The 13489-nt window shown below is 38.7% G+C and overlaps 2 protein-coding genes across 3 annotated transcripts in view; both read left to right on the top strand.

The window, feature by feature from the left end:
* The window catches only part of LOC124285544 (cubilin-like), a 72952-nt gene that overhangs the window by 25209 nt on the left and 34254 nt on the right, over positions 1-13489 (top strand). The gene's annotated exons all lie outside the window — the stretch shown is intronic.
* Positions 3835-8501, top strand: LOC124285548 (deleted in malignant brain tumors 1 protein-like). Its single transcript, XM_046721794.1, has 6 exons — positions 3835-3947; positions 4136-4288; positions 5867-5942; positions 6514-6638; positions 7078-7236; positions 7922-8501. Exons 1-6 carry the CDS (start codon positions 3899-3901, stop codon positions 8299-8301), a joined length of 942 nt encoding a protein of 313 aa, XP_046577750.1. The 5' UTR covers positions 3835-3898; the 3' UTR covers positions 8302-8501.

The following is a 13489-nucleotide window of genomic DNA, read 5'->3' as shown; positions in this document are numbered from 1 at the left end:
AATATCTATTTCCAGCATGTCAGTAAAAAGTCTGTCCCGGTCTCTTACTATGCCCTTGCTGGTGTTAAGCGTTCGGTGGGCAGAGACTGATACAGGAATGCCGACAAATGAGTCAGTTGACAGGAGGTTAGTAGCCTGTGGTTTTCTACTACATTCAACTAGAAGTGCACCTGTCCGCAAACGTTTAATGTTTTTAACATCTCCTGCAATGCCTTGTATGCCTTTTGATACAGCAAAAGGGTTCAGCTTTAAAGGTGTTTTGTCAACGGTCTCAATCACAATGAAACGTGGCCAGTAGTCAATGGATGTGGGCAGTCTTTGGTCGTTAACATCAGGATCAGTGTCAAGTGGACGTTTCTTTTTCGTAATGGGGGTTTCGTAAGCCATAGTAATTGTTGAATGGTTCATCATCCGAGCTCCCCACCCTCCACGGAGTATCACAAGGACAATGCTAAAAAACAGGCGGGTTTCCAGCCTGCAGCACCAAGGATACCCGGATGATATACGCAAGCAGAATAATACAAAAGTAAATATTCCACCTGATTGGCCCATGAGCCACCGCCTTCTGGGCATACGACTCTAGGCAAAAACACGTATGAAATTGTATAGTTGAAATTCAAAAAGCTCTAAAAATTCGCCAAGACTTAAAAATAGAAGTTACAATATTCAAAATTTTGTGCAACATTACATAATGTGTGCTCAGGGCTTGGCGAGACCAGCCGATTGGTTGAACCGGGCCCATTCAACCACCCGTCTAGGTGAAGTAAGGGGCGAAGTGGTGTGTTGGGCAAAGGAACGCTAATCCTGGAACCAATGCCCTCAACCACCAGCCTCCCTTCCTCCACCGACACAGGGGGCGCAACCCACGGCAAACGGGTTGGTGGACCAAAATATCCCCCCCGGGTCCACAACGGGGGGTTGAAAGGCGCTTAGCGTGACCCAGCACCCACCACGAGGAGGTGGCCTTTCATGGGTGCCCATTGACGGGTGAGTTCAAAAGGCAGATTAGTGATTTTACGGAAATCACTGTCTGTGCTAATCAGACTGGAACTGATAAGGTGCCCCTGTTAGTGATATGGAAATCATTAGATAAACAAATGCTTAGGCGGAGGAATTAGGCCTGGATCATCTTTTTTTCTAACCTCATAGACACACCTATGTCTCGAATACATCGATAAGTCGAATGTATTACTTGGTCCCCAGCGATTCGATTCATCGGGATTTGACTGTATGTTTATTTTTCCTTGCAGGGGATTGGACTGTCAGTGGACTATAAATGCGCCAAATGGAAGCCTCATCACAGTGAGAGTTTTGTTTCTTGATTTGGAAAAGGTGTCATCGTGTGTGGCTGATTATCTACTGTTCAAAGATGGTACGTAAATCTTAGGACGCATGCTGTGTTCCTCTTGGTAATGAGGAAAGCAGTCGTAGCAAAAGTTCTTTGACATGAGACAAGGAAAAAAAAGTGTAGTCTTGATATTTTCATGATCACTACTTTATCTATAGCCTCCCAAAACAGAAACACAGATAATAATGGTATATGAAATTTCAAATTCTTATTTTTTTTCAAAATTGGTGAGTGAATGTTATAATTTCGCCATTGCAATGGTGATTAGTGTAAATGGAAGGAATGCACAGCGCCAAAACTCATCTTCGAAAACATTAATGCATTTTTTTACGCTCGAAAGTGTCAAGTTGCTTGAAAATGTCTGAGTAATCGTGAGCAGGGACATTGTCTGTATTAGAACGTTTTGCTTTTAGACAGTTTTTGGCATTTTTGGGTATGCCAATCAATCTTCAATTATGTAAGTAATTATCAAGTAACTCAAGTGAAAGGTTCGTTTTATCAACTATAATTCATGATGAGGATAAAGTGCATGAAAAGTGTTGTATTTCTAACAGTAATCATAACTGTGTCATTTTTATTATGTTCCGAACATACGGCTGCCTTGAAGAACAATACTGTTCCCTGCGTATATCGTCAGTATTTATTTACCGTTACAGTTGTATCGAACCTTGGTAACGAATAATTCACTTAGGTCTTTCCAAACTAACTAACGTATTTGTTCTTTGATTGCATAGTGAATAAATCAAATATATTTACAAGTACAACTGAACTCATTAATTAATTAAAGATGCACAATTAATACATTTACGTTAAAGGTACGACGGACGATGCTCAGCAACTGGCAAAGATTTGTGAACGTAGCTCTGTTCCCATCATCAGCTCAAGTAACCATATGGCCATCATGTTTCACTCAGACCATGCTGTCACAGGAGGAGGCTTTCGTTTGCAGTACTCATCTGGTAATAATCTCAGCAACTGTAAATAAGCTTAGCAAATGTATTTTAACTTTTAAAAAGTCTTCAATGGGAAACTATACATTCCTGGTGAGCAGAATAACATAATTTGTGTGAGTAGCTATTTGTACACTGTTATCCCTTCAGGGGATCTTTAACTGAAAGACTTTGGATCATTTGGAGCATTCTGGCGAATATCTCATCTGTCTTCATCTGAATACACTCTATGAACCATAAAGTGTGCTGATTTTCATCCCATACAGCCCCTCTTGGGTATCACAAATCGTCAATTACATTTTGTTTAACTGCGAACTATTTTTATTGTGTTTATTTTTTCACTCGGCTGGCTGTTACAGCTGACGACTGTGGATTATCAGATCTCTCCGCATCTTCCGTCACATGGAAGTGAGTGAGTGAGTGAGTGTACTTTTACACCGCACTCAGCAATAATCTAGCTATATGGCGGCGGTCTGTAAATAATCGAGTCTGGACCAGACAATCCAGTAATCAACAGCATGAACATCGATCTACGCAACTGGGAATCGATGACATGTGTCAACCAAGTCAGCGAGCCTGACAACCCGATCCCGGTAGTCGCCTCTTACGACCAACATGGTTTACTGAAGATCAATTCTAGCCCGGATCTTCACGGGTCGCATTGACGATAGTGACATCATATTTACTTGATCCCTTGTTCAGGGAAATCACATGTTAAACACTTTACCTTTGTATAAATAAAAAAAACGCCCTCAATTATGCAGGTGGAGGGAGTCAATTGAAAATGTATCGATCTTCAATGAAAATTGTATCTTGTATGATCTTTACCAGCTATTTCTGTAATACTTGTAAATTTGCATAATCAATGCGTTTATTTGCCTTTTCAGCTACAAACAGCCCTACCGTTTATAACTCTGAAAGCGCTTACCAATTGTCAGCACAATTCTGACTGAAAAATTCATCGCTTCCAAATTTATATTTTTCAGAGAGACCGCATGTTTCTGATTGCGGTAGTTCAATGCTCAGCGCCAGCAAATATTCCTGGAGGTCTTTGTCATCCCCTGGGTACCCATACTACAACTACAACAAGTAAGAAGATATATGCATCATCTCAGTTGATAACCGGTTTTGATCACTGGCAAGTTAATACAGTAATTCCTTCAATACGAAAATGGTCTGTTCTAGCCCTGCACCTTCACAGCCCCTCCAGAAGGAATCATTTAATCCTTGATGACTTTTCTTGCACGAAAGCACATCAAGCATAGCCAACAATGTATACTATTTATCACCTTCCCTAGTGAGGAACGTGGCAGGGCGAACGTTTTGAAATGTCTAAATTCAAAGTGTTGGGATTATAGAGATTTATCAGGTAGAACAAACCTAATATTGATTGAGAGTGTTGGGGACAAAAGGATATTGGAACTGCTGAAACGTGTGTTGATGCAGCAAGCTTTTGTGTATTGTTTTGACTTGTCGTCATAACACAGTGCTATATTTCATGTAATCTTTTCATCTCTTTCCTAACAGCAATATAAACTGCAAGTGGACAGTCTTTGCACCTGTTGGATATAAAGTAAAGGTTGAAGTTCAAACTATTTCTATGGAGTACGATTCATCATGTTCTAATGACTACGTGCTCTTCACAGATGGTAAGAACAATGTTCCTTAAACCAAAAGTACATCAGTATACTTTTAATCATATTTTCCTTCGAAATGCATTGGTTTGCAATTATCACTGGTCAATAATTAGTATTCATAGCCTCAAGTTGGCTTCAGTGTTTCTACCATGAGTATCTCTTTTAACCGACAACACAATGGTTCTTTGTATTTATTCAAGGTTCCACGGCTTATGCCACTCAGTTGGGTAAATACTGTAGTGACGTCACCGGCTACATCGTCAGCTCCCGCAACGCCATGACCATCACTTTCAGCACTGACAGTTCTGTCACAGACAAAGGATTTTTTCTGAAATACATTGCGTTGACGAAAGGTGCTTGACTCTATATCAATGTATATGCGTTTCCTCTTTCATGAACTAACATATTTGAACACTTTTTTCCCCCAACATTGTTTTCAAATCAATTGAACAGAAAAACGCTGAAACATTGGGTATGATTAATCTTATGCTGATGCTGGACATAATGTGTGGCCTTATGTAAAGATGTCTGCTCCAGATTCGGATTATTTACCGACCGCCACTTTTTGGCTGGAATATTGTTGAGTGTGGCGCTAAATAACAAACAAACAAAACCCTTATGTAAATATGTGTAAAAAAGGAAACTGATTGCCTCCCTCAGAGAAGAAAAGTATATCTTCAGATAAGCCTTCACGTTTCTCGGATTATTTTTACACTTTTTATATATTCTCCTGAAATGATATCAGCAAAGTGTGGACTCATCATGTGTTGCTTTATACATGACAACCCACATTAGTTTTCCATCGAATCAGCAATATATACACATCTCTGCAAACAATTTTTTATGTTAAAAGATAATGCAGATGTTCATTCCATTAGTTTCTTCCACCTTAAAGGACACAAGAATTGCATTCAATCATACTCTGTTACCTTAAAGGACACAAGAATTGCATTCAATCATACTTTGTTACTATTGTGTGTGCACAATAAACTACGTTTACAATGAATACGTTTATAACGAACCAACCGATTAAACCAACTCGGCATGGGCCTTAGTATGGTGATCTACCTTCAGTTGTTGGCGATCTATAGCCCGTATTATATATTGTATTGTCTATTGTATTGTCTTCTTTAAGTGGAATATTTTAACTTTGCGCTAGTTTTATATTTATAACTGTGATTCTCTAGTCTTTTTACTGTCCATCGTCGACAGGTTTTAATCATCAAAATGTTTCTACTTTTTATTGTTTGGCTTGTTTTCGTCACGATATGGCTGCAATATTGCCGATGTGACGTTAAATATTAACTCACTCACTCACGTAAACCAACTCGGGATGTTTTGGGCCAGGTCACTTGCTGCATAGTGTGCTTGAAATAATACGGTTATAACGAAGTAAAACTAAAACTAGTGGTCCATTGAGTTCGTTTTAACCGTAGCATACTGCATATGGATTCATTGTATATACTGAACTGTTGGTTTAAAGCATGACCATTATATTAATGTAGGTGGTATGGTCAATGATACGCTAGATGGAATTCTCATAAAGTCAATGATTTAATGTAATGATATTAGAATTCCATTTTCAATGACAATGAAATAGTAAAAGAAATAGTTACACCTGATATATGTATATATTATCAAATCTTCCCTTTTTTATGGTGCTTGAAAAGGTGAATGGTCAAGTATCTCCTAGAGCATCGTCATCGCAGAGGTGTTGTGGGTTGCCTTGTGGCCTTGTGGCCGACGCCACGGGTTCGATTGCCCACATGGGTAATGAGTCAAGCCCATTTCTGGTGTCCCTTGCCGCGAGATTGCTGAAATATTCCTTAAGGCGAAGTTAATAGATGCTCACTCGTTCAATGTCACATAAACTTCACACAAACCCAGTGTTGCAGAACTGTTTAATATCATAGAGATACTTCTTGTTTCAGTGTGTGGCGAAAATGATATGATAAGCTATGAGACAAAATATATTGAATCACCGAATCATCCTCTGTCCTATCCCGAGTAAGTATATGGAACACTTATAGTTCGATTCATACCTCGAGGAACTGAAAGAAATACACAAACAATAATACAATTGACTTGGACAACGAATAATATATGAAACATTGTACCTACAATAATTCCATCAAAAACATTCCTATAGATTAAAGCAACTTCTTTGAGAGGCATTTAAAAGTCGCAGCTATAATTAGTATAGCAATGAACAAATGCTTTGTTAATATAGAAGTAGTTCATACAAATATGTTTGTCCTTCCTTAAATTAACTCAGAAATTAATCAACAATTCAGACGAAGGAATAAACTCTGCGACATTCCGTGATCAGGGGATTGCTAAATTTTAATTCCAGCGAGTATGGAAACTGAAAGTTTGCAGTCAGTAAACCCTGTTGCCTTATTACGATGATTTGACATAACCTGTATGAAGCATTTATAATTGCAATGCTTCTGATGTTGAGTTCAACACTAGTCGCCAGATCATGCTATAATTAGTTTCCACTTCTGCGCCGAACTTCTCTTATTTCCATATGTTATGCTGAACACATGGCTAATACCAATGTCTGTTTCAATTTTAGCAATGCGGACTGTGAGTGGACAATCAGCACATCCATTGACGGATATGTAATCCATGTTGAAGTAGAGTATTTCAACATTGAGTACGACAGCACGTGTTCCTATGATTATGTACAACTCTATGATGGTAATGACTTAGGATTAGTCATGGTTATCCTAGAAATGGGTAAAAGAGACAGTTGCCTAAAGTGAATTTAAGCTGTGTCCTTTTCATCAAATTAAAAAACCTCAGCGACCTGTGTACCTTTTAAGGTGGCACGCCGACATTTACGCGGATATGATGTCCACGTTGACCTAGCGTAGTATACGTCTTGCTTGAAAGCGTCATTTGGATTCATCATTGTGATATGTCCGATTTCGAGATCTTATCTATATTTTTTACGATAATTTAAGCTTATGTTATTATAATTTGGGCATAGATAGTAATGTGATTTGGAGAAACTAAATGTCATCTCCCAAATGAGAACATATTATAGACATTTTTAAGCAATGTACCTCCTAACAAATGTTAGCTGACTGTTTGTTTAATTACTACAATCTTCTCACATGTTCTTTGCTGTCAACAGTCACGAGTTATGAAAGCTCGATCGGTCGATGGTGTGGAAGAGATGGACCAAATACACAGACTACAGGACAGACAATGAAGGTTCAATTCCACTCCGATGGTTCGACTTCCCGTTCGGGATTTAAGTTGTCCTTCACTGCCGGCGTACCAACATATGACTGTATGTGTTTCAGTTTTACTCGTTCATTTCAGAATGCATTGCTGGAATATTGCTAAAAGTGGCGGGCAAAACGTACTCACTCCAAGAAGCCTTAAGTCAAACAGACATACACTGTCCCATCTGGCCAGAACGGTTGTCCAGGGTTTAGCGGGTGTACATGTAATTGTGTCGTTTCATCGTAATTGTCCTTTGACCTATGTCAGTTCAGAGTGAAGTTGATTTAATGGTGATTGTCACCTATATCACGCCGGTATTGCGATGGCTCAGCCTCATACAGTGATGTAAATTTGTACATTAACTCTAGTTTAAAACACCACGGTTCCCATTTTGTACACGACAATCTACCCCTTGACAATCTCCCCCATGTCCTGAAGTCTCCACAACAACGGCAATATCAGACAAATCAGGGTTTGACATCTTTTCTTACCTTTGTAATGAAACACAGTAGACCACAACACCACAATAATGTTGCAGTAATATACTATGTTACCAAACGTGTAGGATTCCACCTCAAAACAATACTTAGAAGTACTTAAAGCAGACGACTTTTAACAATAACTATAGACCCATTTTCGGGGATTACGGTCTCAGAGAATGCAATATTTAGAAACGGCCTTGCTTTTGCCTGCCCTGTTTTTGCTTTATTATTTATTTTGTTCTATTTATTATTTTGTTTCTTATTCAGCTGCCGCGTCCACGAACATCGCAGCCATACTGGGAGGTGTGTTTGGCGGTATCACAGCTGTGGGTATTGCAACCTGCTGCTGCTGTGGACTTTGTTCCAGGAAGAAATCCAGTCCCAACGACCAACAGCAGAGGAATAGATCATATGAAGGCACCGTCTATTTCATCAACGCCCCCAGCAACCCGCAATCTACGCCTACTGCTTCTATTGCTCTGCCGTTCATGTTTCCACCACCTCCTTCTTACAATGATGTCGTGAAGGATGACTCCCCACCATATTGTCAGGCAGTTCCACTATCAGACATACAGCCTGTTGTGACGTCATCCCATAGCCGTGCATCTGAGCATCAAGGGATAGATAACCCAGCAGGCCCCAGTTGAGTGACAGTGTCACATGACGTACATGTTTATAATACTGGAGAAAACAGAACAATACACCTTCGTGTATGCTCATGCAGTGTCTTCATCCTTGTAACTCTTTTTACAGGGATGTTTATGTTGTTGTTCTTTTGTTAAAAACTGTTATTTGATGATCATTTAATGCTAAAAATAAATAGCCTTCAGTTGTGGGCAATCTATAGCGCGTGTTTTATATTGAAATGTTTTCTTCAATTAAAATGTTTTAGATTTACATGCTTTTACAAGTTTTATATTCATATTTGTGCTACTCTAGTATTTTACTGTCCATCATCGACAGATTTTACTCTTCAAAATGTTTTCATTTTTATTGTATAAATTGTTTTCGTCACTATATAGCGGAGATATTGTCATTGTGACTTTATATATTAACTCAATCACTCAGTCAAAATAAATAACACTTTGTCATTAGAGCCAAGGTTTAAAATGTTGATTGGCTAGACATACTAGAATATAACAAATTAGCATATTAATGACGTTATACAATATGTCCCCCACTTACATGTTATCTTTAAATGTACCTGTGATAATATGTTTTCGTAGTGTAATATACACAGCTGTTGAATTTTTAACATTTGTTTTAATCATTTGAATTATTTTAAGGAATATGTACGAGTGTTAAATTTTGAATATCCAAGAAATGGATGTAACCTTTTGGAAGTGAAAGATCTTTCACCGAATGATCGCTTTTAAATATAGATTGTCCCAAACATGTGATAATTGTGAATGGATACCACAAACAATGCCCCCAAGGAAATACACCTTAGAATAGCCCTTTGGATGTTGTATATTTTAATATTTTGTTATTGTTTTTGTAATGAAAATATTTTGCATTTCAAATGATGCATCTTGTCCGTGTTATGTTATGATTATTATTATTGGCATGTGAATTTATTCCAAATGCATGTACTATTGCGCGGGTATGTGCGTGTTTCGTAATTCTGTCAAGGGTAAATCGTAAGACTTTACTGATTGAGTGAGTGAGTGAGTTAAAATTTATCGTCACATCGGCAATATTTCAGCCATATCGTGACGAGAACAATGAATTTTATAAATAGTAATATGAGTGAGTGAGTGAGATTTATCGTCACATGCAAATTTCTTATGACGAGAAAATTAATTAGTACACAATTAAGTGATAGTAAATTATAAATGCCTGCCTACTAAGGACAGTAAAATAACTAGATTATCACAGAAAATAATTTAAAACTAGGAACTAAATCTAAAACAGTTTAATTATAGTTGACAATACAAGGTAAAAACAGGCTATATATTGCCAACAACTGAAGGTAGATCACCATACTAGGGACCATGGTGACTTACAGTACATTTGCTTCCTGCATGGACCCTAGCTGGAATTACACCATCCCTTCAGCTATTAGCAATTTTAGATAATCTAGCCACAAATTAAACGAACATATATTCTACGATTAAAATAGTAGTAGCTGTAAATTTACTTTGAATGTTTTGGGACTTACGTACCCTCTCAGGAGGACAATAATTTTACAGTACTTTAACCCCCCTTTGAGGGTACAGCCACTGACAATAAGATAACGAGAATTCCAATACGTTTTATTGCAGCAATAGCACAACTGATGATTCTCAACCTGTTCAGTGTCGACAACCAAGACCGCACATGGCTTGGAAACAATGACAAATACTCAATGATGAGTCTATGAAAGAACGACCATATCTAACAACATAACAGCTGACGCGGCCGTTATTGAGACCAAAACCAGTGCTGCCACCACTGTAAATGAGACCACAATCACTCCTGACGAGACAGTAAAACAAATCACAACTGCAGCTGACGAGACAGAAAAGGAAACATCCGCTACATCTAATGCAGCAATGACGAAGACAACGACTATTCCTCACTCAACATTTAAGGAGACCACTCACAGCTGACGCAACAGTGAAGGAGACCACTACCACAGCTGACGCAACAGTGAAGAAGACCACTACCACAGCTGACGCAACAGTGAAGACCACTACCACAGCTGGTATGATTGTAAAGAAGACCACTATTACAGTTGACGCAACAATAAAAGAGTTGAGTTGAGTTTTACGCCGCACTCAGCAGTATTCCAGATATATTTCGGCGGTCTGTTAATAATCGAGTCTGGACCAAACAATCCAGTGATCAACAGCATGAGCATCGATCCTAACCCAATTCTAACCCAGACCTTCACGGGTCCAACAGTAAAGTAGACCACTACCACAGCTGACGCAACAGTAAATGAAACCAATACCACAGCTGACGCAACAGTAAAGGAGACCACTACCACAGCTGACGCAACAGTAAAGGACACGTACATTCCGGAGGTATTATTGACAGAGCGTTTTATGCTGTGAACAGTGTTGCTTTCTCCACACATATTTAACGTCCAACATACCGTATATTTCCTTACAGTCGTCCTAAGTTAGATATATGTTTAAAATAACATCCGACTGGTGATCAATCCGTTGGTCGGGAATAGAAATACCTTCATCACAAGGAATGTCTGGGTTTTTTCAAACATAGTATGTAAGCTCTATGACAATGGGTTTTGAATTATCAAGTCTGTCCCAGACAAGTAAGTGATTGACACACAGTGCATCAATCTTTACAAGTGGGCCACGATGACATGCATCAAGCATTCTACCATGCTTGGCAATCTTGCAGAAGACAAAATATTGTCTAAACTGGCACCACAATAGAAAATAGAACAGATAGCATCCTCCTAAAACCAAACCCTACGGCGACCAGAGTGTCTCCTCCATAAGTCCATTTTGATTTTATTTCACAAACAAATATATGTCAAATACTTTCTACATCCTTTAGCAATACACAAAAGTCAAACTGAAAGTGATCGGATTGATAGTAGTAAAACTATCCATGATTAACTTTGAGGTGTTTTTGGACAGCAAATCAGATGTGACGAAAATGCTCGCAGACCCCCACCACATATAATGGCCTGTTAAAAAAATCTGATACAACAATCTGAGAGTATTACAGGTCATTTCATGAGCCCAAGACATCATACTATCTGAAAATAGTGTCAAACAAATTCAGTACTGGGGAGGCTACGAAATCTTATTTGAAATAAGAACACAATTACATTCAATGTTTCCGAACCGCCCAAACCAGCAAGATTGTATTTACATGCAAAGCTATTGTTTGTTTGCGTGCTTGTTTGTTTGTTTGTTTGTTTATTTGTGTGTTCAAGATGATAATCTTGAATTATTTTTTATATAACCACTCCCTAATGACGAGAATCCGACCCAAACATTTGCATTTCCTATGGTCTATTGGAGTGCACTGGGGCTGTTATTTGACAGCTTTGTATCGTGGCGAAGGGCACCAAGTTGGCAGAACTAGGCTAGAACAACACCAGTGTTCAGTACTCCATAACGTATGAATACAAGTCCCAATGTTGTGATACTATCGGAATACTGCCAAAACCAGTGTAACACAGTACCAGTTAACTTGCACAAGTAAGACATCAAGCGTCTGCCTTAAGCGATAGCGAAAACCCGGTATCAGTAATAATACCAAGGCTTGTTGAATACAAGGTTTATTTCAAATATTAGTGCTAACCACCTGATCACATACTGTCATTTGTGAATCTATTTTAGAATCTCTCACAAATTTTCACCTCAATTCCCTGTAATTTTTGCATTGACATAATACGTCACAATGACAGTGATTTTCCTTGCCTTGTTCTTCCTCTTTTGTTATAAATCCTGTGATCAGTTATAGCAAAACACAACCTCCCAAGAAACAAAATAATACAACCTATAAATGTAACTCTGACTGGATCATGTTGACCTACCAAGCAAGATTATTTCGCTATATTGATTATGCTTGTGTGCTTTGTCCGTGTGTTGTTGTGACTACCGACATGAAGTCGTTTCTAGGTCACATCCGTAATGTGTGTGATGCAATCTCGTTACGTTCTTTTCATTGGAGCATTACCTGTGTGACAGGGTGTACACAAACAGATTTTACAGTTACACTGTGTGTTGGGCTACTAACGTGGGTCTTGCATCAGGGCGTCATTATGAACATACCTTGTTTCGTTGGAATATGTGTGCTGCTATTGTCTGGACCGCTGATGTCTGGTGAGTTTGACATATATGCGTTGTCACATATATTTTATATGTTAACTGATAACTTGTCAAAAACGTATAAACATGTGGTACATATTGCAACACTAATTGATTTTGTTCTTTAGGTCTCATACCCGTGAATATCCAGGTTAGAATTTATCTTCAGTAACCCATGCTTGTAGTAACAGGCTAGTAACGGGATCGGGATCGGCGCTGACTGGGTTGACACATGTCATCGTATCCCATTTGGGTAGTTTGATGTTCATGCTGTTGATCGCTGGATTGTTTAGTCCAGATCCGATTATTTACATATAGCTGGAATATTGCTGAGTGCGGCGTAAAACTAAACTCACTCACTCACTCTTAAAGGTCACACTACATTGCCTTGTCAATCGTATTACTACTGTATCTATATTTAGCAAGACATCTCATTGGTTCAATAGCGCATTTGTAAGCCAGAAATTGAAGAAACGGCCTGTCTGTTATCTAAACAATATGGCGGACACGATATTGAGTAATGTTAACGTACAGGACTGATCGATGGGAAATGCATAACTATATGGATGTGTACTTATATCATATTATACAGTTGTTAATAGCTGAATAAAATCTATAAAGATGTTAATGCCATAAACAATGTAGAGGACATGACGGAAAATGACAGTTAAAAACATAAGTGGAGGGCCGTATTCAGTCTCCTGTTCAGAACACTACAATACAGCTTATATATCGAGGTTGTCAGAGTGGTGCCTCGATATGCAAGGGATCTCTGGTCCATATTGGAACACTTCGAGACTGGCGTTATGATTCCTTTGGACCATATATTAGGTACCTGTCCAGTACTAAAACACACGTTAAACAGATTATGTAATGTGTTAATGACAGAGTCTGATTCCAGTAGCTCGGCCGGGATGTCGTCGATAGTGTCAACGACAGTGTACTTGGGATGCAAGCGAGACATTTCAAAGGCGACGTCCGCATACTTTTTCTGACTCTTGCCAATCACGTTGCTGTCAAACTGGAGTGAGTGAGTGGGTTAATATTTAACGCCACATCGGCA

Source organism: Haliotis rubra, unplaced genomic scaffold, assembly GCF_003918875.1.
Source record: "Haliotis rubra isolate DU_JTF1 unplaced genomic scaffold, ASM391887v1 Scf362, whole genome shotgun sequence".
In the NCBI taxonomy this organism is placed as follows: domain Eukaryota; kingdom Metazoa; phylum Mollusca; class Gastropoda; order Lepetellida; family Haliotidae; genus Haliotis; species Haliotis rubra.
The sequence above is the reverse complement of the archived record's forward strand: the minus strand, read 5'-3'. Positions and strand labels throughout refer to the sequence as shown.